General features: G+C 51.4%; 1 protein-coding gene across 1 annotated transcript in view; it reads right to left on the bottom strand.

The window, feature by feature from the left end:
* CACNA1S (calcium voltage-gated channel subunit alpha1 S) overlaps positions 1 to 27306 on the bottom strand; it is a gene marked incomplete at both ends in the record, with an annotated part of 58355 nt that overhangs the window by 25109 nt on the left and 5940 nt on the right. The window contains 22 exons of the mRNA XM_084220743.1: positions 410 to 556; positions 1614 to 1666; positions 2457 to 2564; positions 2778 to 2865; positions 3297 to 3403; positions 4346 to 4405; positions 5103 to 5232; positions 5510 to 5642; positions 5873 to 5942; positions 6641 to 6734; positions 6859 to 6973; positions 7399 to 7519; positions 7791 to 7998; positions 9269 to 9494; positions 10295 to 10455; positions 10987 to 11068; positions 12018 to 12166; positions 14449 to 14552; positions 15599 to 15804; positions 16939 to 17091; positions 18571 to 18704; positions 19192 to 19331. Coding sequence (XP_084076869.1) covers positions 410 to 556; positions 1614 to 1666; positions 2457 to 2564; positions 2778 to 2865; positions 3297 to 3403; positions 4346 to 4405; positions 5103 to 5232; positions 5510 to 5642; positions 5873 to 5942; positions 6641 to 6734; positions 6859 to 6973; positions 7399 to 7519; positions 7791 to 7998; positions 9269 to 9494; positions 10295 to 10455; positions 10987 to 11068; positions 12018 to 12166; positions 14449 to 14552; positions 15599 to 15804; positions 16939 to 17091; positions 18571 to 18704; positions 19192 to 19331 — 2789 coding nt within the window. The remainder of the gene's footprint in view (positions 1 to 409; positions 557 to 1613; positions 1667 to 2456; positions 2565 to 2777; positions 2866 to 3296; positions 3404 to 4345; positions 4406 to 5102; positions 5233 to 5509; positions 5643 to 5872; positions 5943 to 6640; positions 6735 to 6858; positions 6974 to 7398; positions 7520 to 7790; positions 7999 to 9268; positions 9495 to 10294; positions 10456 to 10986; positions 11069 to 12017; positions 12167 to 14448; positions 14553 to 15598; positions 15805 to 16938; positions 17092 to 18570; positions 18705 to 19191; positions 19332 to 27306) is intronic.

Below are 27306 nucleotides of genomic sequence, written 5' to 3'. Positions count from 1 at the left end.
TCCAGCAGCCCTGGAGCTGCAGAGGAAAACTCCCCCCTTGTGCAGGATCCTGCTGCAGCACAACCACAGCTGGCACTGCAGGAGGGCTGAGCCCCCATGGGATGGGGCTGTGCCCCCACCCTGACACACAGGGGACAGGGACTGCTCTGACTCTGGCAGTGTTGTTTTGTATTACTGCATTGTTTATTTTATTTTAATTTTCTTCCCTAATAAAAAACTGTTATTCCTACTGCCATATCTTTGCCTGAGAGCCCCTTAATTTCAAAATTACAATAATTTGGAGGGAGGGGGTTTACATTTTCCATTTCAGGGGAGGCACCTGCCCTCCTGAGCAGACACCTGGCTGTTCACGCCAAGACCCCGTGGCAGTGCCCTGCCCCCAGCACAGAGCTCCCCTCAGCACACTCACTCTGGCCAGCCCTCGAAGGTGGAGACGGTGAACAGCGACATCATGGCTGAGAAGACGTCGTTGAAGTGGAAGTCGCTGTGCAGCCAGACACGGTCCTGGACCTCGATCTGCGTGGGGTCTGCGTCCACGTAGTTGATGAACTGACCCCTGCAGCAGAGGGGACACAGAGCTCACAGGCAGGGCCCCTCAGCCCCTCTGGCCTGGCCCTCCTTGGGCCCTGGGAGGGGAGCAGAGCCCTGTGCTTGTTCCTGATTTACCCCCGGTGTTGGGTTGTGATTTCAGGGTTTACCTCAGAACCTCGGGTCCCTCCCCTGATAATTCCCTCCCAGGTGTGTCAGTCTCCTCTCCTTTCCCCTCCCAGCACTGTTTGTCAATCCTGGCATTCCAGAAGGGCACAGAGTGATTGGCAGATTCAAAGGATGCCCTCTTAACCCTTGGGAGCACTGGGCCATCCAGGTGTCCTTTGTCCCTTGAGACCTCCCTTCCGGTACCTGGCTGGTGGCTCCCTGCCCCTTCCCTGCCCCTCTCCCCGGGGTTAAAGGAGCAGCACCCACGGGGTCAGGAATTCTGCTGGAGCTGCTGTGGGTTCAGAGGCTGTGGGCCAGAATAAAGCTCTGGATCCAAACCCTCCAGCAGCACCCACTCCTTTCCTTCTCCACCACCTTAAAGCTGCTCTGCCAGAGGGAACCCTGAGGAGCAGCCCCTGTTATGGGGGAGGCTCCATCCCAGCACCACCAGAGCTCCTGCACGCCTGGACTTGTCCCCACGTGCCCAGGGCAGCACCCAGCCAGCCCAAAGTGTCTGTGGGGTGAAACACCACACACTCATGGCCAAAAGTGTCCCTGGGGTGAAACACCACACACCCAGCCATGGCCAAAAGTGTCTGTGGGGTGAGACACCACACAGCCATGGCCAAAAGTGTCTGTGGGGTGAAACACCACACAGCCATGGCCAAAAGTGTCTCTGGGGTGAAACAGCACAGCTGCTGCCTTTTGGTTCAGCACCAAGGGCCAGACAAGCTCAGGCACATCCCATCTGGCTATGTTGGTATTATCCCAATCCCCAGGGACAGGGAGAACAGGATGACACCTCAGGTCCAGTTTTGGATGCAGCATTCCCTGCAGGAACACAAGCATTCCCCACCACATCCCCCCAGCTCCCAGCCCTGGCCACTGCCCAGCTGGGAGCTGCAGAGAGCTCTTACCTGCACTCCTTCTCTGTCAGCTTGGATGGGTCTGTGCACCTGTAGAATTTGCCCTGCATTCAACAGACACCAGAAGAGGCCATGGTATTGCTTTGACTTTAGAAGCCCTGAGGAGTTTTGACTTTTTCCCAGCCCAGCCCTCAGTCAGTGCCCCCTCACCACCTCGATGCAGACTCTGGCCCTCCCCACTGTGCATGCCAAACAAACCAGTTCACAAGACATTTCCAGAGTCATGGCAGACCTGGGGTTAATCCCAGGCTGAGATCAAGAAACACTGCCTGGAGATGGGAGCAACCTCCCACAGCCCTGAGCTGAGGCCTGCCTAGCTCACCCTGTCTGGGAGTCAACTGTCTGGGAAACAGGGAAGAAAGCAGTACCCAGAGAATTAACTAAAAGCTAAGGTATGCTGACAGCTCTGCTCAGTCTGCTGGCTGTCCTGAAAGCTCTTCCCACATCAGCTCAGAGTTTAAGCTCAGTTATTAGGATAAAACTGAGCTCTGCCTGAGAGCAGCCAAGGCCCGGAGAGCAGGAGCAGCACTGTGAGAAAGGAAACCCTTCCCAACCAAAGCACAGAGGAAATCGGTCAGAAGTGCCTCCTGCCCTAGAAAGAGGAAACTGAGGCACCAAGGGAGGTGAGGCAGCCCTTTACAGGTGTGTCTGGACCTGACAGTACCGTGGGTGCTTCCTGCCCTCCCCTCACTGCAGGCTCTTCTGTGGCTCAGAATATGGAGAGCACAGCCTGTACCGACCCAGCACTGCAGGCACCATCCCCAGGGGGATGTCCAGGAGAGCCTGGCCAGGATGTGCTTGAGCAGAAGGTTCCTCCTGCCCACCTGAGCTCACCTTGAAGAGCTGAACTCCGATGCAGGCAAACATGAACTGCAGCAATGTCGTGACAACCACGATGTTACCAATGGTCTTGATGGCCACGAACACGCACTGGACCACGTGCTGCAGAGGTGGGGGACAATGCAGATGTGACCCTGCTCTGTGTCCCACACCCTCCCACTCCAGGAAGAGTGGGAGCCTGCCAGAGCAGAGGGATTGGGCAGACCTCTTCCACAGAGGGGTGGTGGGAATTGGGAACTGGGCACGATGTCTGCCACACAACCTCTGGGTAGGACTGCCATGGGAGGAGGTCCCCTGTCCCAGCCTCTCACTCACCTTCAGCCCCTTTGCCCTGTTAATGGCTCGCAGAGGCCTCAGCACCCTCAGCACCCGCAGGATCTTCACCACAGAGATCGTGCTGGACCTGGGCAGGAAGGCAGAGCTGAGCTGGGGCCACTGCCCTGCCCAGGCTAGGCTGGCACAACCCCACCAAGCAGCTAAGGAGGGCAGGCTGGGGCCAGCAGTGAGGGACAAGGGATGGCAGACACCATGGACACATAAAGGATGGCAGATGTCACCAGCCACCACCCTGCATAAGGCCAAGTGACACTGGCAGCTGGAGGAAGCAGATCCAAAATTAATTTCTACCCAGAGACATTTGACACTCAAGGATTGCCCTTTGACCTCCTTGACCAGTTTGTGGGCATGCTCCCAGTGGCCCATGTCCCCCAAACATGACATGATGGGCACATGGGCAGCCACTGGGCTGGCTGCTCCTCCTCCACCCACCATCCCCAGCTGCCCCACCAGCCTGCACAGCCCGGTGCCCACCCTGTGGCACATGGAGGTGCTTACTCAAATCCCATGGAGATGAGGGAGACAGCGACCACCAGTAAGTCAAGGATATTGAAGGAGTTCCTGCAGAAGGAGCCTTTGTGCAGGAAAGCACCATAGGTTGTCATCTGGGGAGCAAAAGGAGTTAGGAAAGAGGCTGGGCAGGGCTCAGGGGCATGGTTCCTCCAAGGGGGAAGGGTGGACAGGGCAGAAGGACTTCTCACAGCTCCATGGCCTGGGGACCCCATCCTGCTCAGACCTCTGCAGCCAGGCAGGAAACTGGCTTCAGGTGGAAATCTCTGTGCAGCACTGGCTGGAGACAAAACTCTCCCAGTCAGTCAGCAAATTAAAGAGGAGACTAGTAAAGACCCTTGACCCTTGCATGTGACTTTTGTCCACAGACTTTCATTGATTTCTCTTTCTCTCTTTTTCTTAATGGCATGTCAGAATAAAAATGCCAGTGCCATGGCTGATGTGTCCCTGTGTCACAGCACAGCTGGCTGAGCTGCCTGACCTCAGTGGAGAGGACACACGGCCTCTGGGACAGGTCACACACCACCCAGACTGCATGAATGAACTCTCCAGGAGGATCAGCTGGAAGTTTCTCCTCACTGAGACCTTCAGGAGCATGGATGCCTAAGGAGGGGGAGTGTCCATGGCCACAAAGTCTAGCCCCGTCGCCGTTGAGTTAGGAATGGCTGAAGACCGGTGACACTGACTCTCATGATTAGAAGGTATAATGTGAGATTTATTAGGAACTTTACATATTTATAGGTAGGACTGTTCACTTAGAACTTGATTGGTTTATAAATAACAGTCTTTGTACTACTGGTTGGTTAGGAATAACACTTTTTGGTAAAATATTTTTTTAATAAACATGTATAAATATTCTACATGTTCACAAACACTAGGTGTAGAGATTAGATAAGAATTGTTTTAAATCTTTCACTGAGTATTTTCACAACTTTCCTAGGATGATGCCTGGCAAAGCTACCTGTTTCTCTGACTAACCTGTCACACCACACAGACCTATGTGCTAGGCCATGCTCATGGCAAGACCATGGACTCACCTTCAAGACGATTTCAACTGTGAAGACAGAGGTGAAACCAATGTCAAAGTATCCAAGAATCTGGGGACAGAGACACCAGTAGAGGATGAGACTTGGGTGACAAGGGAAATGTTCAGGGTGCTCAAACATCCTGAAGTTGTCCACTCTGTGGACTGGGGAGGCCATCTAGCTCAACAGTTTCTAAACCCAGTACCAAGAAGACTCCTGAACTTTCCCCAGTTTTGCTGTTTTTCTCCAGTGCATGATCCAACCTGCAGCTGGGACAAAGCTCCCCGTGACCAGGTGAATTCCACCAGAAAGCATCTGATCCCCAAAAACCCCAAGTGCCCTGGGAAGCTGTATCATGTGAGATCCCCAGGCCCTGCCAGACCCAGTGGTGCCCTGACAGACAGGAGCTGTGGCTCCCATGGCTGCATGCCAGCAGCATTCATGGGCACTGCACACACCAGAGGCCCAGATTGCTGCCTCACAGGATGCCTCCTTCCCCAATAAGCCACCACAGTTTCAAACCAAATTAATCCTGCACACCCTGCCATGTGGATCTTTTCACCCAGAAGTAAACTGAGACACGGAGCAGTAAAACCTTGTCCCAGCTGTGTCCTGAATGGGAAGCACATCCAGCACCTCCTGCCAGAGGCAGGGTTGGCATGCCAGCCTAGGAGCAGCATCTGGCAAGTAAATCCCTGCTGATTGGGGAGCTGGGAGTCTCCATGAGGTCTCCCCCACCCACCCCAAACCCCCACACCTCTGCAGGCACCTGATTGCGGAAGGACTCGGCCCGGATGGGATCCTCAGCTGCCAGGGAAATGCTGCTGAGCAGGATGAAGAGCAGGATGAAGTTGGTGAACCAGGTGGCATTGACAGTTCTGTGGCACAGGACCCGAAACCTGCCAGGGACAGAAATGCCATGGGATGCTGCAAGGGACATCAGACAGGGTGATGGCAGCCTGGCAGGGGGCTATGGCCAAACCCTGAGGACAGGAAGGCCCTAGGCATGAAAGGATGTCTGTACCAGTCCTTCCACACAGAAGGCTTTTCCCCATGAGCTGGTTCCCTTCAGAACTGGTTGTCATGCTCAAACAAGACCCTGCTGTTAACAGCTGGTGCCAGAGACACCTGGGCCATGCCTGGCCCTACAGGGCAGGGACAAGGGGCAATGCCTACTTGTTGGTTGGGCTGAAGATGAAGAATGAGCTGGCTTCAGGCATAGGCACAGCCTTCTCCTTCAGCTGTAGCTCTGCAAGGGGACGTGGCCGAGGACTCAGGGGGATTTCAGGCTCATCTTCCTCATCATCACCTGTAGGGTGACCATGAAAAAGGGAAAAGAAAAGAATCACCCAGAGAGGGAGAGGGAATATGACCTTATGGACAATCTTCTGATCCCATGATCCTGATTTGGCATGCAAGCCAGAAGGACCTCAGAACCCCAAGGCTGGTGAAAGTTCACTGCATCCTTTGCTCCTCACACACCATCCCTCTGCAGTGCCTCCTCAGCCTTCCTGCTGCCCTGCCAGGGACAAATCTTACCTGGGAAGTCTGCAGAAGGGTAGGGGTCTTTGATCTCATTGACATTGGATTCAAATTCATCCACTTTCAACTGAAACAAGGAGAGACAGAGAGGAGGATGTGCAGCTGCATGTGCCAGCTGGCCAGACCCTCTCATCTTGGAAGCCAAGTGGGACAAGCAGCCTCTCTGCATTGGGCCCATACAGCAGCCAGCACATGGAGTGCTGGCCCAGGCTGGAACCTGGTGAGGGGAGGCCGCAAAGAGGATGGGAAACAGGAATGTGTGCTGGAGCCATGCAAATATACCTGGGGGGGAATAAGATAGGAAGCAACTCCTGAGTGAGCTTCTAAGAGAACCTCAGGAAAGTGGAAAGGAAAGTAGCTGCTGGCCAGATACTTCTCAGAGGCAGCTCAGCACAGCCAGCACAACTGAAGAGGGGGTTTGCACATGGGGGTGCTGGTGTGGACATAAGGGAGATCTCGGATGCTGCTGACTTGCTTTGCTCCACCCCACTCTGGTGTGCACCAGCCACTGGTAACTGGCTGTGGCCAAGGAAATGAACTGGAGGAAAAGGATCCCCAGCAATGGAGCTGTTTCAGCATGTCCTGCCCCAGAGAGCCCCCATCCCTGAGGGCCCCCATCACCAGTGCATGCTGTGGAGAGCAGTGATTCTGGACAAAAGGCCAGACCCACACCAGCTCCGAGCCTTTGTCTTTCCTGGCTGGTGGGAGGGAGCCAGGGCCATCCCCCCCAGGAGCCCTCCAAGGCTCACCTCCACTAGAACTGACCTTGGCTGTTGTGGGAATCCCTTCTCCCTTTGCTTTCTGCTCCAGCTTCTTTGCCAGCATCTGCTTCTCCTCTTCAGACTTCTCTGGGTAACCTCTAAGCAGAGAGGAGGGCAGAGCAGGAAATGAAGTCTGGGCAGGGGCCATGGGAAAGCTCATTGTGTCCCCTCACAGCCAGCAGGTCGTTTGGGAGCTCCCAGGGCAGGGATGGCAGCACCCACCTGGACATCTTCCGCCGTTTGCGCTCCTCTGCTTTGGCCTTCTGGGCCAAGGTCAGGCTCTCAGCCTCGGCCAGGTTATCTACTGCAATGGCCAGGAACACATTGAGGAGGATATCTGGGGACACAGTGCTAAGGACACGGACATGATTCCTGTCTGGAGCCATCCATGGTCTCCAGGGTGCCTTAGAAACCTTCCTGGAGCTTAGCTCTTGTGATAACCCTGGCTGGTGATGCCTAACCAGCATCCATCCTTTGTGAGCACTGAGCTCTGAGCTGGCTGCCCTCTCTGGCTGAATCTCTGCCTGCCAGGCATCCAAACCTGCTCCAGATGTGCTTTCCTCCAGTCCCCAGCCTTCAGCCATCACCAGTGCCAGCTCTGAAGCCCATGGTTTGTTCCACTGCTCTTTACAACCAAAAAGCTTCAGGCAAGCACTGAAACCCTGAGGGAAGCCCCTGCTTGCCCCCTGCCCAGTGCTGTGCAGTTGATGCTATGGGGCTGGTGCAGGGGTCTCTAGGCCTGGCTTTGCAGGCAGAGGATACAGTTCCCACAGACAAAGAGGATGATGAAGTAGATGCAGACCAGCATGCCAGGAAAGGACGGGCCCCCGTAGGCCATGATCCCATCATACATGATTGAATTCCAGTCCTCTCCGGTCAGGATCTGGGAGCAGAGCGGTAATAAAGACTTAAGAGCATCCCCAGCAGAGCATGACAGAACCCCACAGACTGATCCTACCCTGCTGGCTCCAGCCCCATGGTCAAATCTTCCTTTCTGCTCAGCCCTGAACTACTGCTCGCAACTCCAGTTGCATTTCCCTGTTCCTGTCTCAGACCCCCACAAACCCACATCCCCTTGAGCCCTAACCCCTGCCTGGAGACACCCAGCCCAGGTGAGACCCCCAGCCCCTGCTGCCCTTCCCACTGCCCCAAACCTGGAAGACACTGATGAGGGCCTGGGGAAAGTTGTCGAACGTGCTGCGCCGCACTTTCATGTCCTCGAAATCAAACTTGCCCCCAAAGAGCTGCATGCCCAGCAGGGCAAAAACTATGATGAAGAGGAAGAGGAGGAGGAGCAGAGAGGCAATGGAACGGACTGAGTTGAGCAGAGAGGCCACCAGGTTGCTCAAAGATGTCCAGTACCTGGGAAGAGGAGAGACAGAGGCATGTGGGAGGTGAAAGAGTGGGGAAGGCACAGGCAACCCAGCCAAACAGACCAAGGTGATGTGCCAGCAGCCCAAAAAGGGGACTCTGGACCCAGGTTGAGCTCTGGGACTGCTCCAGGCAGGCTCCAGGAGGCAGAAATGAAGCTGCAGGCATGGTGTGACAAGTAAGATCACATTGCTGCCTGCACAGAGCACCAGCAAGCAGGATGGGGAAGAGGGGTGAACACACAGTGAGAAGAGCTCGGAGTCCTGGCCCACAGCAGCGGCATTCACATTCTCTGAAAAAATCCCTTCGCCCAGGATTTTTCTCCTGGGAAGCTGAGAAGCCTCAGAGAAATGGAAAACAATTCCCATCTCATTTGCTTCTCCTGTGTTGTGCTCATGTGGAATGTGTTTGGAGACTGTTTACCCACAGGTGATTGTTCCATTGCATTCTGTTGTGAGTTGCTTTTACTCTTTGGCCAATCAGGGCCAAGCTGTGTCGAGACTCTGGAAAGAGTCAGGAGTTTTCATGATTATCTTTTTAGCATTTTAGTAAGTATCCTTTCTGTATTCTTTAGTATAGTATAGTATTCTTTAATATAATATAGTATAATAAAGTAATAAATTAGCCCTCTGAGAACATGGAGTCAGATTCATCATTCCTGCCTTTGTCAGGACATTTCCTAGCAAATACAATACACAACATCCTAAAACCCAGAGCTAGAGTGGGGCCTCAGCTCTGTCCCACTCTCCCCTTCCAGTCAAACCTGGAGACCAACCCCCAGCTTGGCCTTGCTGCTCTGCCCAGCAGCTCCCAGCTCTGTTCACTGCAGCCTCCCCTGGGGACAGGAATGCCCCAGAAATGTGAGGGATGCCCGGGCACCTTGAACTGCCAGCAGCCAGGGTCATCCACACACTCATGCACACACTCACACACACACACACAGAGCTCAGCCCCAGGTACACACACAGAGCTCACACCCCCAGAGGCACATGGACCACAGGTGTGTACACACACAGAGCTCACACCCAGAGGCACATAGAGCACAGGTGTGCACACACACACACAGCTCACACCCAGAGGCACACAAAGCACAGGTGTGCACACACATAGAGCACAGGTGTGCACGCACACAGAGCACAGGTGTGCACACACACACTCAGCTCACACCCAGAGGCACACAGAGCACAGGTGTGCACACACACAGAGCACAGGAGTGCACACACACACAACTCAGCCCCACCCACCCAGCTCCCTCCCCAACCTGGTGATCTTGAAGATGCGGAGGAGGCGGATGCAGCGCAGTACGGAGATGCCCAGGGGGGACAGGGTGCCCAGCTCCACCAGGATGGTCTCCAGGATGCCTGAGCACACCACGAAGCAGTCGAAGCGGTTGAAGAGCGACATGAAGTACTGGCGCAGCCCCAGCGCGTACATCTTCAGCAGCATCTCAGCCACAAACAGCGCCAGCAGCAACCGGTTGGCATTGTCTGGGGTGGGAGATGCAGCCTGTCAGAGCAGGGACCTCAACCCAGCATGGCCAGGCAGCCAGGGAAGGAGGGCAGAGCTGCTCACCAAGCCCTGAGCTGCTGTTTTTTGGGGACCACATGGGGAGGAAGATGAGAGGGTGATGTGCAGCTGCATGCTCGTGTGTGTGAGCACACATCTGTACAGTGCACATGAGCCCATGCAGGGTGGGCATGTGGGCTGTGCATGTGTATGTATGTGGGGCTGAGCTGTGTGTGTGTGCACACCTGTGCTCCATGTGCCTCTGGGTGTGAGCTGTGTGTGTGCACACCTGTGCTCAGTATGCCTCTCAGTGTGTGTGTGTGTGTGTGTGTACGTGGGGCTGAGCTCTGTGTGTGTGCACACCTGTGCTCTGGGTGTGCCTCTGGGTGTGAGCTCTGTGTGCACACCTGTGCTCTGTGTGCCTCTGAGTGTATGTCTGTGTGTGTGTGCACACCCGTGCTCCAGGTGCCTTTGGGGGTGTGGAGGTGCAGTCAGTGGGGCTGCATGCACAAATGCATGTGGCTGCACTGCATGAGTGCGTGCCATGTGTGCAGAGATGCCAATGGACACACTCTGTGTGTGTTCACCATGCAAGATTGTGTCCCTAAGAGTACAGAGTGTGGTCAGTGTGAGCTGTATGACAGCAAGTGCAGGCTCAGTGTGTGCCTGAGAGCCTCTGTGCCGTGCCAGTGTGGCTGTGCACTCACAGCAGGAGCTCACACAGCTCTCTGGGGAACCAGGGTGTCCTGGGCCCTCCTTCTCTCTCAGGCTCTTTGCTCACCTTGCACCTGTGTCAGCCACTCTGGCTGGAAGTGGTGCTCAGAGGCGATGGACAGGGTGTTCAGTGCCACCATCAGGATGACAAGCCAGTAGAAGAACTTGGACTTCACCACATCCCTGCACTTCCTACGAAACATTCGGTTCCAACGCCTCCACTGACGGCTGGAGAGATGGCAAAGGATCAGCAGAGCTGGCAGTGGGCCAGACCCAGGCCCTTGGGCTGTGCCTGCAGGGCACAGCCACCCCTGCTCCCTCCCTGAAAAGGGATGAGGACCATAGCCTGCCCCTGGAACCGAGTGCAGTCACTCAGGCACTGCAGCTCATTCACCCTCCTGGCTCGATTTTCGCTCCAGTCCCTCTCACAGGGGGCTTGCAGGCACAGTGTAATTGCAAATTACACTGTAATTGAGGAGAAAATTGCAATTGTAGTGTCCTAAATTACACACTGTGCTGCACAGGTCATGGGAGGATGCTGAGAGCCTGGTCCCACAGCAAAGACTTTGTCCACCTTGAGGAGCTTTTTGCCAGTACCATAGCCAAATTCCCTGTTTGCTAACCCAAAGTTTGCATCTTCCCCCAAGCACCAGTCCCTGCCAAAAACGGGGGCTGACCAGGAAAATGTGGCCCAGCTGGGTCAGCAAGTGAGAGACCGTGGAAGCACACATGCAAGCAGATGATTCAGAGCATACTTACAAGAAGAGAATCCACTTGTTCATGCCCTCAATTTCATACAAGCTCTCTGTCTCTGACCCTCCTTCATCTGATGGCATCATACCTAGAGGGAATGACATCACAGGTTCTCCTTGGAGCCCTTGGGAAGAACACATGGGAGGGAACCTCTTCCAGAAGTACACCAGGAAGAGCTTCCCTGTCAGAAGTGAATAATCCCCACCAAGCAGTGCCGTCCCAGGGAGTCAGCCACCCAAGTTTGGGCAGAAAGCTTTGAGGGTCAGGTGCAAACCAAGCACGAGGCATGAGAAACTCCTGCCCTGCAGGAGCAGCAGCATCAGCCCAGAGAGGGACAGCAGCAAGTCCCCAGCATGGAAAAACTGGGGCAGATTGGGATCTGAGCAAAGGCTGAACAGAACACGGGCCACAGCTCTGTAAGAGGCATTTTGTCTGTCCCACTGTTTCCCAAAGCTCTTTGCACACATGCATCACTCAGCTTGAGGCATCACAAGTGCTTTCACCAGGCAGGGTGGCAGAGCAAACCCTGTGACTCTGGGGTAGAACTCCCCAGGCTTTGTTGAGCTTTTGGCTAGATGCCTGTACATCCACCTCCTTCCCTGGACCACTTTTAATCCCTTGAAACTGTCAAGTGATGGCAAGAAATGAAGGCATCTGCTAGTGAGAGCTTGTGGCCCTGACTGTATCCCTGCACACCAAGGGCACCCGCTCCTCATGGTCTTTTCAGCCCCTCTTGCCAAAGGAGACTCAGGCCTTGTTTGTGGTCTGCAAATTTTAAACACTGTGGTTGAAATGGAGATTTATCATCAGGGATAAATTATTGCTAGTTTAGGTCAGATTCAACCAAATTATTCAGGAAATGTAAAAAAAAGAGGAAGGAAACTGTCCTGCAGAAGCCAAAGCATTTTGTTTTGTGGGTTTTCAGGCAAAATGAGTCTTTGTGACTTCTTCAAAGACTCCCACCTTGCCTCCCTAGGTGGTCAGCACTAGGAACCCAACCCTCAGGCTGAGGGTCTGTGAGCAAGCAGAGCTGGTACCTTCTCCCCTGGCCCGATCACTGTCCATGACCTCTGCGTGGGTGATCCAGTCCATGTAGCCCTTCAGATCCTCCTCCAGCTGCTGCTTCTCCCGCAGCTTCTGGAACGTTCCACGTGACTTGGCCTTCTCGCGCTCCTTGGTGAACTCGCTGGGACAAGGCAGGCAGCAGAGACTCAGGGCATGGCCTGAGGAACTCAGGAACTCGCAGGAGCCACAGCTCTGTGCCAGGCCAGGCCTTGCAGGAGAGCCCTGAAATCCCTGCCACCATGTCTCAGGTTGGGAATGGGGGTGTGTGTTCTATTCCTATCTGTGGGGCAGTTCTCTGCTGTTCATGGGGCAGTTTTCTTTATCTCTCCCACAGCCCATCCTCCCTCCAGGAGATCTCTGCTGTTAATGGGACATTAATTATTAATTATCTTCTGTTCATGGCCATTGAGTGTCCCTGCAGGGCTGATCAAATTCCATCATCCCATGGGGAGATGCTCTGCCCAGGGCAGGAGCCAAGCATTCCTACCTGGATACAATCTGCCCTGGAACAGCACAGCAGCCTTTGCCCCCTGCATTCCCAGAGGAGCAGCTTTCTCCTGCCCTGCATTCCCAGAGGGAGAGCAGGCCCATCTCCAGCAGCCCTGGAGCTGCAGAGGAAAACTCCCCCCTTGTGCAGGATCCTGCTGCAGCAGAGCCACAGCTGGCACTGCAGGAGGGCTGAGCCCCCCTGGGATGGGGCTGTGCCCCCACCCTGACACACAGGGGAACAGGGACTGCTCTCACTCTGGCAGTGGTTTTTTTGTTTTATTGCATTTGTATTTTTAATTCTTCTAGTAAAGAACTGTTATTCCTACTGCCAAATCTTTGCCTGAGAGCCCCTTAATTTCAAAATTATAATAATTTGGAGGGAGGGGGAGTTTACATTTTCCGTTTCAGGGGAGGCACCTGCCCTCTTTAGCAGACACCTGGCTTTTCAAACCAAGACACACCAGCACTGCCATTACACTGCTCCAGTGATTTTCCTTCTTCTTGACAAGGTCATAGGGGCCCACCACCTGCCCAAAGGCAGGCAGGGCTCCTTCCCCACCACTGCTGCTCTTTGGGACCTTCTCACTGCAGGTGCTACAGCTGGACAGGGCAACTGACATCTGGCCAGAACAGTTCCCCATCAGACTGGGGTCTCACCCACGGAGGAGGAAAAAGCTCTCCATATGGAGAAGGTGACCTCATCACAGGGCAGGTAAACAGGACATTCTTGTCACGGTAACATGGAAAGGACGGGTCTGCCATTGTCCTTGCCCACTCTTCCTGCTCTCTTTCAATTCCTTTTTTTCTCCTCTGGGGTCTGGGAGGACTGTAGACCTGCTGCCCAGCCATGCCAGTGTTGCCATGTGTTAGTAACAGGTCTCAGACACTATAACAGTAATTTTCCTGATGTCAAACATAATTTAGTTGTATTTGTAAAAACATTTCAGAACGTTTCCATGCCAGCAACTTACTCCAGGATCAGATGACTATAGTCCAGCTTGTCCTGCAGCTACAGTCAGCTCTAGACAAGCCTCAGGTTCCTGTGGTTTATCTTGTGCTTTTAAACTTGTTTTAGTTCCAGTAACACCCAATTTGTTTTAATGTTACAGTGCATGGTTCTTGTCATAAAAGAGGCCTAACAAATCCAAATAATTAAGGTATAATTAATCCTGTGAACTAATAGAGGTGATGAGTGTGATGCACTTGCACAAAGAAGGACAGAAACATAACAAAGACCCTGACCCTACACAGACCTGAGGAGAAAAGCCCTCCTCACTCCTCAGGACAACACATATTTCTCAGCAACAAAACTGGGGTGGTAGCAGTCCCACAGCAATGCATGGTAGGTTGAGTGGAACTTCTCAGGTTTTAACTGTACTACTGGGGCAATTAACACTAATTGAATTTGGCCTAGATTGTCATAACAGACTGATGACAGCTCATTGGTGTACTTGGACGAGACTGATGAAGCAGTAATTAGACTAACAATCCTTCCCTCAGATCCCTTGCAGTCATCAGAGATGTTCTCCTTGGGCTGCCCATGAGAAAACTGTGTGTGCTCACAGCAGGAGGGAGCTGGAAGTGAGGAGTGTCCAGACCCACAGCCGTGGGGTGCCTGCTCCCTGCTCAGCTCCACCTGCTCTGTGTGCAGGCAGAAGACACCACAGCCCATGTGCTCTGCTTGTGCCTCAGGGGAAAGGTTGAGGTGTTGAGAGCTGGGCTAAAGCCTCAGAAAGCCATGGACACTTACACAAAAAGTAACTCACACATCAGTGTTTCTAAACATGCAAAACAAAAAGAAAAAAGGTAAGGAATGAGAGCGGGACAAGAACAGAACTTTTCCAGGCTTTTTCCTTGTATAGTTGAAACCAGTTAAAACTCCTCTGATGGCAGAAAGGATAGGATGGCACTTACCCACTGAGCACCCCCAGCACCAGGTTGAGCACAAAGAAGGAGCCAAGCAAGATAAGGCTGACAAAGTAGATCCAGGGCCACTCATTCCCCATGGCATCATTTACCTGGCAAGGAGAGATGCAGGTGAAATATTCTGAAGGCACTGTCCTCCATCTGTTTCCCCTTAGAGCCCCTCAACAGCCTCTGGGATCTTTGCCCCCTTCAAAAGGAGTGCTTGGGATGGTGGCAGATAAACCTGGCTCCAAGTCCTGGCTGCCTACAACTCTGTGTCTGGTTTACATCCAGACCCAAACATTTTGGGGGCAGATTTAAATATCAGCCCCAAGCCTAAGCTTCAACATGACTGTCTCCCAGGGAGTGAAGAACATGGGCTTTGCTGCAGGAGCATGCACCAGTGATTGCTGTGCTGGCCCATACCCCTTCACAGGATGGGAGCTGGACAATCTCCTGTTGTCTTAGGTTGGAATCGGGGATGTGAATTCTGTCCCCATCTGTCAGAGCTGGGCAGTTCTCTGCTGTTCATGGGGCAGTTTTCTTTATCTCTCCCACAGCCCATCCTCCCTCCAGGAAATCTCTTCTCTCCATGGCCACTGAGTGTCCCTGCAGGGCTGATCAAATTCCATCATCCCATGGGGAGATGCTCTGCCCAGGGCAGGAGCCAAGCATTCCTACCTGGATACAATCTGCCCTGGAACAGCACAGCAGCCTTTGCCCCCTGCATTCCCAGAGGAGCAGCTTTCTCCTGCCCTGCATTCCCAGAGGGAGAGCAGGCCCATCTCCAGCAGCCCTGGAGCTGCAGAGGAAAACTCCCCCCTTGTGCAGGATCCTGCTGCAGCAGAACCACAGCTGGCACTGCAGGAGGGCTGAGCCCCCATGGGATGGGGCTGTGCCCCCACCCTGACACACAGGGGACAGGGACTGCTCTGACTCTAGCAGTGGGTTTTTTTGTTTGTTTCTTTGTTTGTACTATTTTATTTGTATTTTTAATTTTCCTAGTAAAGAACTGTTATTCCTGCTCCCATATGTTTGCCTGAGAGCCCCTTAATTTCAAAATTATGCCACCTCAGAGGGAGGGGGTTTACATTTTCCATTTCAGGGGAGGCTCCTGCCCTCTTTAGCAGACAGCTGTGTTTCCAAGCCCAGCCCATACCCAGTAGAGGACCTCGGTCCAGCCCTCCATGGTGATGCACTGGTAGACGGTGAGCATGGCGAAGCCGAAGTTGTCGAAGTGGGTGATGCCGTGGTTGGGCCCGGCCCAGCCGCCGCGGCACTCGCTGCCGTTGATGCTGCAGTGCCGCCCGTGGCCCGAGCTGGTGCACGGGGCTGGCTTCTCTGAGCCCACCGTGGCAATCACATCTGGGGAGCAAAGCCACGCTGTGAGCTGCAGGTCAGGCCGGACACAGCAGCTCACAATTTCTCCCCCTCCAAACTCCCCCTGCTTGTCAGAACCCAGGATATTCCTCTGACTGCCCATGAAGACTTGAGACCCTGGCAAGGGGCTCAGAGACCTTGTCACAAAGTCAAAAACACCTGTGCCTTTCATTTTAACCCATGGAAACAATTACCAACTTTGTGTGAAAATTTACAAGCCACAAAGGTTTGAATAGAACGATAGTGAATTTATCACAAGGTGAAAAAGTAGAATTTTGGGGATTTAGAATGGGGGTTCAAGAAGAAAGATAGAGGAATCTGGGTGTGTCCTGTCTTTCTCCTTCTTCTTCTTGTCCTCCATCTTCTGCTGTGAAGGTGACACTTTTAGATTGGTTTAGAGTAGAGACAGACTGTCTAACAGAGGTGATAGGTATTGGAAAATTATTGTAAATAAAGTACACGTAGTTTGTAGTATAAAAAGCCAACACCACCCCAAGGGCAGTCAGTGTGCCACAAGCCAACCTGCTGGACAAATCTCAGCAGGTCAGAGAAAGAATGGAATAGATAAAATAACCTTGAAAACCAGAGCCTAGGAATTCTGACTTTTTCTTCGATCATGGGGCTAAGAAAAAAGACTTTTTAATCTCTCAGAAGCCATTTCAGCAACAACAAACCCGAGACCTGCTCAGCTCCATCTGCTCTGTGTGCAGGCAGAAGACACCACAGCTCATGTGCTCCAGGGCTGGGCTTGCTCACAGCTGCTTGTGCCTCAGGCAAAAGATTGATGTGTTGGGAGTTGGGCTAAAACCTCAGAAAGCCATGGACACTAACACAAAAAGTAACTCAAAGATCAGTGTTTCTAAGCATGCAAAGCAAAGAAAAAAAGGGGGGTGAAGAATGAGAGAGGGAAAAGAACAGAATTTTCAAGCCTTTTTTCCTGCATAGCTCAAACCAGTTAAAGGGCCCTTTCACCACCCCTCACACCCAGCTGGGTGCTGTTTCAAACATCCCTCAGCCACACTCCCAGGCCTGATGCTGGCCAGACCACACTTTCTGCCCAACACAGAGTCCCTGAGGTCTGACAGCACCCCACAGAGACAGCTCTGCTGCACTCCCCACCTGTCCCAAGGTAGTAGCAGGTCTTGTGCATCCTGCCCTTGAAGAGCTCCTGGCCCACGATGGCGTAGATGATGATCATGAAGAGCACCAGCAGGGCGATGTGCAGCAGGGGCACCATGGCCTTGATGATGGAGTTCAGGACAACCTGAAGGCCTGCACAAAGATGAAGGGAGAGCAGGTCAACCCCTTCCTAAACAGTGCTGGGTGCACCTTGTATCCCTGCCAACCCACCAACAAGCAGCCTTTGAAGTGCCCCTTGCCAAGGGAAGAGGGGCACAGGTGGGGCAGGACTGAGACCTCTGAAGGAGGAAATCCTTTCTCCTATGTAGGAATGTGCCCCTTGTTTTCAGAGTGACAAAACTATCCTTTGTCTCCTTAAAAAGGAAAAAAGCCTAAAAGTTTCTCTCCTCAATTAGCAAAAAAGACACCTCATAGGACCTGGGGGACTACACCTCAAACTTAAGGATAACCAATTGGACAGGTGCCAAAAATTTACTAGGAAAAGAAGAGAAAAAAGAAACTAATCACTTTTGTGAGGTGTTTTACCAGGAGCAAGAACCTCTTGCATCTGGCTGGGTTTTTCTCTGTAAAGAGTTTTGTTATTTTGACTTTTATTAAAACTTTTCTGTTTCCAACACCATCACAGAAGCCATCCTGCTGATTTTATGCCTTCTAAGGTAGCTGAGCTATCTTGGGTGTAATATAAATCTCCAAGAGCTTGTGAGACCTGGCTCAAGGAGATCCCTATTTCACTTCTACCCACCAGGAAAGCATGTGGAAGGGCACAACAAAGGCAGGCAGCACTGAAGGCTGATTCATGCCCCTCCCTTTGTTCTGGTGCTCTCATTCTGGCTATATTAATGAGTTATGAATGAATGAAGAAGATTCCTGCTCTGAGAAACCAGAGCAAGATCCTGGCCACCCAAAGGTAGTGCCACTGAGCCACAGAGGCAGCCAGGTGTGTGCCACCCTGCAGCTCCCCAGGGCTGACAACTGTCACTGACATAATTTATGAAAATCCTTTCACTAGGATTTTTCTCCTGAGAAGCTGAAAGGCCTCAGAAACAAAATGTCAACAGTAGCCATCTGATGGCTGTGGAATGTGGTCTGGAGATGCTTTACCAACAGGTGCATCTTTGATTGTTTCCATGTGGATTGTTTTTACTTGATGACCAGTCATGGTCCAGCTGTGCCAGGACTCTGGTCAGTCACAAGATTTTATTATTCATTCCTTTCTAGCTTTCTGATGTCTCCTTTCTCTTTCTTTAGTGTAGTTTTAGTATAGCGAATAGAATAGAATAGAATAGAATAGAATAGAATAGAATAGAATAGAATAGAATAGAATAGAATAAAATAGAATAGAATAGAATAGAATAGAATAGAATAATTAATCAGCCTTCTGAAACATGGAGTCAAGATTCTCATCTCTTCCCTTGTCAGGGTTGCCTGCAAGTTCCACAGACAACCCCCAGCTGCAGGAACAAGCAAGAACCCGTGCTTCCTCTACACCTTCCTCGTGGCTGGGCTCAATCCAGCAACACCAAGAAGCCTGTCCCATGGCTCCCCAGCCTGGCCAGGCCCAGAGGGTCCGTCCAGCCCCAGCCCTGGGTGGCAGCAGGGACTGGCACCCACTTGGCACTCCGGACACCAGGCGCAGGGGTCTCAGCACGCGGAACGCTCGCAGCGCCTTCACGTCAAAGCCGCCTTTTCCCCCCGAGGGCCCTGCCTGCTTCACATTGACCTGCTCCAGGGTCATGGTGATGAGCCTGAAAGAGCCAGGGCACAGGGAGGGGAGAGAGGAGGAGGAGAAGCAGAAGGGAGGACAAGGAAAAAGAGAAGGGCGTGAGAATGGAGACTGAGGAATCAGAGCTAAGGATTCAGAGCTCTGCAGGCAGCAAAGCAAGGTCAGGACTGCCAGCTGTGCTCAGCCTCGCCCAGGGGCAGCTCTTGGCAAGGCCAGCTCCTGGGCTCAGCTCCACCACTGACAGCCAGGGAGCTCCCACCCCATGTGCAAACCCTGGAGGACCCCACACCACCCTCTTTCCCCAGGGCAAGGAGACCCACGAGGCATGAAGAAGTCAAGACAGGAAGAAATTAGACAGAGTGGATCCCAGGGGATGTCAGAGCAGGAACAGAGGGCCCATGAACTTGGTCAAGGAGATGTCCCCAAACACATTGCAATCGCCACAAAAACTGGCTGTGGAAGAGGCCTGGCACCAGCTGAACAGCAGCAGCCTTCCCACCTTTCCTTACCCTAGAGTGACGATGGAGAAGTCGAGCACATTCCAGCCGTTGCGGAGATAGGCGTCCGTGTGGAACAGGAAGCCGTAGGCAATGATCTTCAGCATGGCCTCAATGGCAAAGAAGATGAGGAAGGCATATTCGATCTTCTCCTGGGGATTGCAAAGGCAAGCAGGAGAGAATGCTCCATTAGAACAGACTGACACCTCCCCTCCTCACCAGTGACTCTGGACCAGCCCCTGCTGCCACCCCTGCACACACCAAGGGGACCCTGGGGACAAGGGTGGCATGCTGAGCCACCCCATGCCACTCTCTGGCCTGCAGCATGATCCCCCCAGCCCCTGCCAGGACCCTGCCCTGAGGCTTTGGCTCCTACAAACTGCTCCAGCAAAGCCACCTGAAGGTGCCTGGCCCAGGGCACTGCTCCTCTCTGGCTCTCCTCCCTGCTGCTCACCCTCTCATTCCCCCCACAGCCTTCCTCCTACAGGAAGCACTGACACCTTCTCATCCTCTCCAGCTGAGGGCTCGCTGGGTCTGTCCTGGAGTCCCCACAGAGTCACTGTGGGACAAACCAGCTGTGCCATGGCTCCCCTTTTGATGAGCCTGGGATGATAAGGAAGCTCCCAGGGAATGGAGGCCTGGGGCTCAAGGACTCCTGCTTAGTGCCAGACATTTTCCTGGCAAAGTGACCAGTTAGAAATGGGCTCAGGCCTCACTGGGCAGAGGGGCTGCACCCCCTCCCAGGCAGGACCTGGCACCCCATGGCAGGGGCTTGGCACAGCCCTGCAGCTGCTGGGCCAGGGCAGCTCATCTGTCCCTGAAGCACAGCCAAGAGCTGCCTGTGCCCAGCTGGCTCTGCCTGTCACAGTCCTCACTGCCCTTGCTGGCAATGTCCCTTCCAGACTGGGACTAAAAGCCTCCTGAAGCAGCCAGGTGGAGAGGGATATTAATATTTCTGGTGTTTTCTGGTCCTTCTCCTCAGCTTGTATCCCCTGAAGGACAAGGAGCATCACTGCTCAGGATCTCCAGGGAATTGCCCTCAGAAAGGCAGAAACCTCTCTCTGAGAGCAAACTGGGAGTGGATCTTTACTGGGGAATACTGCAGCGCTGTGAGGGGTCCCCATGCCCTGCCAAAGGGAAAATCCTCTCCTTTTACAAAGCCAGGGCTAGAGCTCAAGAGAGAAGCATTGCTGGTTCAATTAATGTGTCCAAGAGCAGTGACTGTGCTGTGTCCCCACATGAATGTCACCCACACAATGCCATTTCTTGTTGGATCTGAGGGCAGCTAGGGTAAGAGCAGAGATCCTGGCATTGCCTCTGTCTTCAAGGTTTTAACTACACCAACTCAACACTGCTCACCTCCCACCCCGAGGGAACAAATGCCCCCCAGACTGTTCCCCAAAGCCTGTCCTTGCAATCCCATGCAAACACAACTGCCATGAGGATCATTTCAGGCATGGAGGGGCTGCAGAGCCATGCCAGCAGGCACTGGTGGGGTGGGGTGTCTCCCCAGCTGCAGAGGAAAAACAGAAAAGCCCACTGCAAGCTACAGCAGCCCTACAGCTGCTGGGGATGGTGAGTGTCAGGGCCCAGCCTGGAGTGGGATGCAGCTGCTGAGGCTGATGTCAGGATCCAGCACTGTGTGAGAGTCTGTCCGAAATTTCCCTCATCAGCATCACAATCGTCATTGGGGGGACCACTGAAGAAAAGACCCCTCTGTCTAAAATCTCTGGCTTTGTAGGAGAAAGTTACACAAAGGCCCTGACACCTGAGAGCATTGCTAAGATATTGTTTTCACAGGTGTGTTTACTGCATGCTATGCTGAGCTCAGTGAGAAGAAAGAAGGACATTCTGGCCTTTTTGCAACAATAGCTCCAGGATTTTTCCCCACCTCTTGGCCTGGCTGGACTTCTCCTGAGTTTTGGGGGTGGTCCCCCAAAGAAGAACCCTCTTGCTCATTTGCAACCACCATGACAGACAAACTGAGATGTAGGAAGCCTCTTGACCAGAGAAAAAGCCAAGACATGAAATTCCCATGTGAGAAGGCCTCTCACACTTTCCAAGGACTGGGACTGAAACCCCTAACCCAGGGAGGTGTGTGGGGGAGGCAAGTTGACCAAAGCAAGATGGATGTTGCAGGTGTGAGCAGTGGACCAAGAAGACAATGGCTCTTGCTCACTGCTGAGAACATGGACTGTGTGTACCCTTCTCTAAATACCATTTTTTCCCCAAAAAATACAATAGACTACCTTTGATTCAGTTTCAAAATCATTCCCTTTCCCCCATCAAAAAAGAGTATAATTAGAGTCCAGATGAACTGCACCCCTGAGATCTCCCCAGACGTGACCTGGTGAACTCCATCGGCTGGACACCGAAGGACTTCACCATTCTATGTTTGGTAGCTATATACCCTTTTCTTCTTCTTCCCTTTTTTCCTTATTTTTCCCTTTTTCCCCAATTCCTCCCCAATGCATTTTTGCTGTGGTTATTTCAATAAAGGTGCATTTGTTTGGATTATCACTGCAAACCCCCTTGTACCGTGTCTGTTCTTTTTGCACTCTGAGATCACGAACCATCATGAAACCTGTTCGTAAGGACGGATTGTGACACACTGCAAAAGTCAATTCCATTCCCTGATTTTCCAGCAGAACAGACTCAGTCTCTCGCTAGAAAGGATTTTCCTCTGAAAACCCCTTGCCCAATATCAAAAGGTGAATTGCTATTCCTTAGAGGACCCTTTGAGAAGCCCACAGCAGATGAACAGTGCTGCTTCAAGGGTATCAGGTGCAGCCAGTGAGGAGCAGCAAGGTTCAAACCTGGGCCAAGGAAGAGGCAGCAAGCAGGCCCCTGCCCCAGCCACCCTGCCCCAGCCTGGGAGGGACACAACAGCAAACTCCCAGCTTCTCTGGGCAACTTGTACCAGGGCCTCAACACCATCAATGTATAAATACTTTTTTAAAATATAAATAATCTAAATCTACCCTCCTTCCATTTAAAACCATCACCCTCTGTCCTACTGCAGAAGACCCTGTTAAAAAGTTTGTCTCAATCTTTCTTATAAGCCCCTGTCTCAGGTTGCAAGATGTGGGGGTGTGTGTTCTATCCCCATCTGTCAGAGCTGGGCAGTTCTCTGCTGTCCATGGGGCAGTTTTCTTTATCTCTCCCACAGCCCATCCTCCCTCCAGGAGATCTCTGCTGTCCATGGCCACTGAGCGTCCCTGCAGGGCTGATCAAATTCCATCATCCCATGGGGAGATGCTCTGCCCAGGGCAGGAGCCAAGCATTCCTACCTGGATACAATCTGCCCTGGAACAGCACAGCAGCCTTTGCCCACTGCATTCCCAGAGGAGCAGCTTTCTCCTGCCCTGCATTCCCAGAGGGAGAGCAGGCCCATCTCCAGCAGCCCTGCAGCTGCAGAGGAAAACTCCCCCCTTGTGCAGGATCCTGCTGCAGCAGAACCACAGCTGGCACTGCAGGAGGGCTGAGCCCCCATGGGATGGGGCTGTGCCCCCACCCTGACACACAGGGGACAGGGACTGCTCTGACTCTGGCAGTGGTTTCTTTTCTTTTTTGCACTATTTTATTTGTATTTTTAATTTTCCTAATAAAGAACTGTTATTCCTATTCCCATATCTTTACCTGAGAGCCCATTAATTTCAAAATTACAACAATTCAGAGGGAAGGCTCCTGCCCTCCTTAGCAGACACCTGGCTTTTCAAACCAAGACAGAGGGATGCAGGGCTAGCTCACACAGCTGCATGTGCATCCCCCAGGTGCCAGTACCAGAGCAGCAGCAGTTTCTGCAGTTTTATCGAGTCTGTGCATGCAGACATGCAGGAGTGTTGCCCATCGTCACAGCTCCTGGAAGACTCCAGGAGATCCGGGGTGACCCCAAGCTCTAGGAAAGCCACATGCACTCATGACTCTCCTCCATGCCAACCCCCAGGCACAGCGCCCAGTAGCTTTTGAAAACCAGCAGTGGACAGCAAACCCTGCTCAGGGACTGTGGGACACGAGTCAGATGCCCAAAAGCAACTGGTCCAGTGTTCCTGAGATGGCACAGCCCTGGGTGACAGACATCACACAGGACTCACAGGTAATTACAGCTCCCCAGAGCAGATGAAAAGCTGGGACTCCTACAACTGCATCACACACCCACATTCCTGTCACTGAATTGTACCTGAGGCTTTGTCCAGGCTTTGGAAACACAAGAATTCCCCAACTCCAGGGCTGAGACACAACCCAAAATGGGGTTTTCAGAAGCATACTCCTTGCCATCAAACATTCGTGCTACCTAAAATCCCTAAAGCCATTATGTGTGTCACTATCATATTTTCTGGAAAAATCCCTTTGCCAGGATTTCTTCTCCTGGGAAGCTGAGAAGCCTCAGAGAAAAATGAAAACAATCATTATCTCATTTGCTTCTCCTGTGTTTTGCTGCTTTGGAATGTGATTGGAGATTGTTTACCCAACAGGTGGTTTTTAATTGGTTTCATGTGAATTGTTTTACTTAATGACCAATCACCATCAGCTGTGTCAGGACTCTGGCAGCAGTCACGAGTTTTAATGAGCATCTTGTTAAGCCTTCTGTCTGTATTCTTTCTCTATTCTTTAGTATAGTTTTAGTATAACGTCCTTTAATATAATATAACTACATAAAATAATAAATCAGCCTTCTAAGAACATGGAGTCATATTCATCATTTCCTGCCTGGCACGAGGGACCCCTAAAATACCACAATGTGTGACAGCAGCAGCGTGCCTGCACACAGGGCTACTTAAATATTTAAATAAGTAACACACCTGTGTTACTTAAATTGTCTTCTTGACAGTTTGAGCTCCAGCTCTGTCCCCCACTCCCTAGGCCCCATGTCCTACCTGACATTCCTACAAAGCCCACAGGGCTCAGGACAGCTGCTTTTGGGTGGTCTGACAGGGTGGCCTCCCTCACCCTCAAGTCCCACTAAAACTGAAAAGAGAGTTGGCTTTAAATTGACAAACAGTACATTTAAGTATTAGGAAAAAATCCTTCCCTGTGAGGGTAGGCAGGCCCTGGCACAGGTGCCCAGAGCAGCTGTGGCTGCCCCTGGATCCCTGGGGGTGTCCAAGGCCAGGCTGGACAGGGCTGGGAGCACCTGGGACAGGGGAAGGTGTCCCTGCCAAGGCAAGGGGTAGAATGAGCCTCCTGACCCAAACCATGTTACAATTCCATGCTTCTATGAAAACCAGGTGTTTCAGTGTGTGCAGCATGTCAAACACCACCCACTGGAGCTGCAGAAATGGCTCAGCTGCCCTGGGAGATGAACTGTACTCTAAATTTGACTTTATTTCCTCACTGCTCATAAACAGAGGTCGGGCAGCCAGGTCACACACAGCCATCTATATTTTCTTGAGTGAATCCCCGTGATTTACCTGCCTTGCTAAACACACTCTGAAGCTGCTCGCTCTTGCAGTAAGGTTTCCAGTGAAAAACAGTGGGATTTGAAACTCTGGAAACTCAAGTAAAAGTGAAAATAAATGCTGTGAATTATTGAACGAGTTGAAAAGTCAAAATAATTTCATCAGGGTTGAAGAAAATGTTGTGATTCCATTAGAAAAAGACAAAATCAGATACAAAGAGGATTTAAGAAACCCTTCTGGATTAAAAGAAATCCAATATAGAAAGAGTAATAATGAAATATGTTAAAATGGAACAACTGTACTTCTTCCAGGACAAAGCAAGATGGATTATTAGAAAATATATGGCTATGGTTATTTCATTATTTTCATTTTTATGGTATTTCATTTTTTTCACCCCCCATAAATGAGTTCTGATTAACCAAGCTTTCATGAGACTTATTCTAAGTTTACCTAGTGTAGACTCTGACTGCAACTCTTCCCTGGCTGGTCATGGAAACTCAGAGGTGGCTGCTCTGCAGTTTTCCAGTTTTGCAGAAAGGCAGTGGCAGCAGAGGTCTCCTAGGAATCCTCTCCTCCTGAGATTCTCCTTGTGTTGCCCTAGGATTTCAGCTTTTATATTTTTCATCTATTTGCAATCCTGTAATTCTTTGGTGTATAACTCTAAACTCCATACTCAGTGTGAGCTGCTGCTTTCCCATTTTGGGCAGACACAATTTCTCTCCAGGCCTGGCAGTCAAGGACACCTCACTGCCTCAGGGCCTGAGATGGAAACAGAAGTGAGTTGGGGGGCAGCAAATTTGGGGTAATGACTTCATTAGCTGAAGCTGTAATTGGCAGATTACAATATGCAAATGGATCAAAGTGTAAAAAATCCATCTCTGTTTTAGGTGTAGCTCCTGAGGGGCTTCCTCTGCCCAAAACGAACCTGAAGGCCCTTCAGTAAATAGAACTGCTTTTTATTCTCTTAATTTTGCCTGGCCTCTGTTTTAGGGAGGCCCACAAAGCACCACTTGTGGAGCTCTCAGCTTTAAAGCTTTTTAGAGTGGCTGTCCCTGCTCTGGGCTGCAGGGCTGGGCAAGCCCTGCACACCCTCAGCACTGAGCCCTGACCAGAGGGAACCTCAATCCTGCCTCCCCAATATCATTGTCACTGCTTTTGATGGAGGGATTGGACTATTCTGGGGCTAAGAATGATTTATTGCTGAGATAAACATCAGTCTCAGAGCTGTGAGATTTTAGAGGAGCAAGCAGTCAGCCATAACTCAAGAATAGTCACAAGTTTCTTTGTTACAAGGCAATATAGAACTTTCTAAGCAAATGGACAGTTGGCACAGGGTTTATTTTGCTTTCTGACCCATCACCTTTACTTAATTCTACTGCACTGCAAATAATTTTATCCAATCCTTTAGTCTCACATGTACACAAATGCATTTAGGTTAGAACTTCTAAACTCCCAACCTACTCCATACTATTTTATTACTACACTATAAACTCTTCACCATCTTATCAATACAGTTTCTCACTTACTTAAGGCACATTCTTACTTACAACTATAGAAACATAGCTTCTATAAATTTTATCGTTCATATAAATTTCATAGTTTCATAAATTTTATGGTTTTTTCTACTTAATGTCTGTGTATTGTATTTTTACATCAATCCAAGCTTCTCCCAAGGCTGCAAATCAAACCTTTCAGTGTCTGTGGAAGTTTCTGTTTTTCTGATTTCCACACACAAACAACTTGGGGCAATGTCCTCACTGCCCTGACTCAGTTTCCCCTCATACATTTTGCCTTCTCAATAATTTCAATGTCTTTTCATAAACTCAACCTTCTCCAGAGAGGATTGGGAAATGAAGACACAGAAAAGGGACACAGAGAGATTAAACACATCACAGCACCTCTCTGCTGCAGGAAAATGCCTCCACAAGCCTTTCTCCACTACCTGCAGGCTGAGGATTCTTTGCTTCTTTTCTCTGCCAAGGTCAGGATTAAATGTGTGAGATGGTATTTCTTGCTGGGACTCAGATGTTTATCAGTTCTTATCTCTGTCCCAGTCTCACAAACCCTGAGCTCTACAGCACTTCACTCTAACAAGCTAAAGATGGAGCCCTGTCTCTCTCTTTACAAGGCCTTTTAAGGATCAACTGTCCAATTAAGAAATGACACCTGAATTATTTTTACTTTTAACCCAATAACCAATCACACATGGCCCACAATGTGGGCTTTTTTATCTAATTACACAAAACCACCCAAACCCATGGAGAAGAAGGTGAAGAAGCAGGAGCAGCCTCTGCCCTACAACCTCCATCTTGCTTTATATCTATTTCTGTATTCTAAAACCTTGAACTCCAAGTTTCCCACCCTGTGATATCACACACTTCCATTCAAACTCCACACCCACAATCCCAGTTCTGTCATTCCATTTTGGAAGCTTCTCCATGGCTTCATGTCAAATGCAGAGTTCTCTTGGGGGTCAGTTCCTGTCAGCACAGAAAGTCTGAAATTCTCAATAACCAGGGTTCCAACATCAGGCCTGTGCTAAGCATAGCCTGAGGCACCAAGTGATGGGTGCCTGGCTAAATTCTCAGCTGGCTTTGCTCCTACAAAGCCAGCAGGACATGGTGACAAAGGGACAGCAAGCAGGAATGAAAGAACAGCAGCCTGGGGCTCCCTGGCTCTTGACACCTATTGCTGTGGCAACAGGCTGAAACATCCCCCAGTAGGCTAT

The sequence above is a fragment of the Fringilla coelebs genome (assembly GCF_963513975.1).
Source record: "Fringilla coelebs genome assembly, chromosome: 23".
In the NCBI taxonomy this organism is placed as follows: Eukaryota; Metazoa; Chordata; class Aves; order Passeriformes; family Fringillidae; genus Fringilla; species Fringilla coelebs.
Note: the sequence above shows the minus strand (reverse complement) of the source record. Positions and strands in the feature narration are given on the sequence as shown.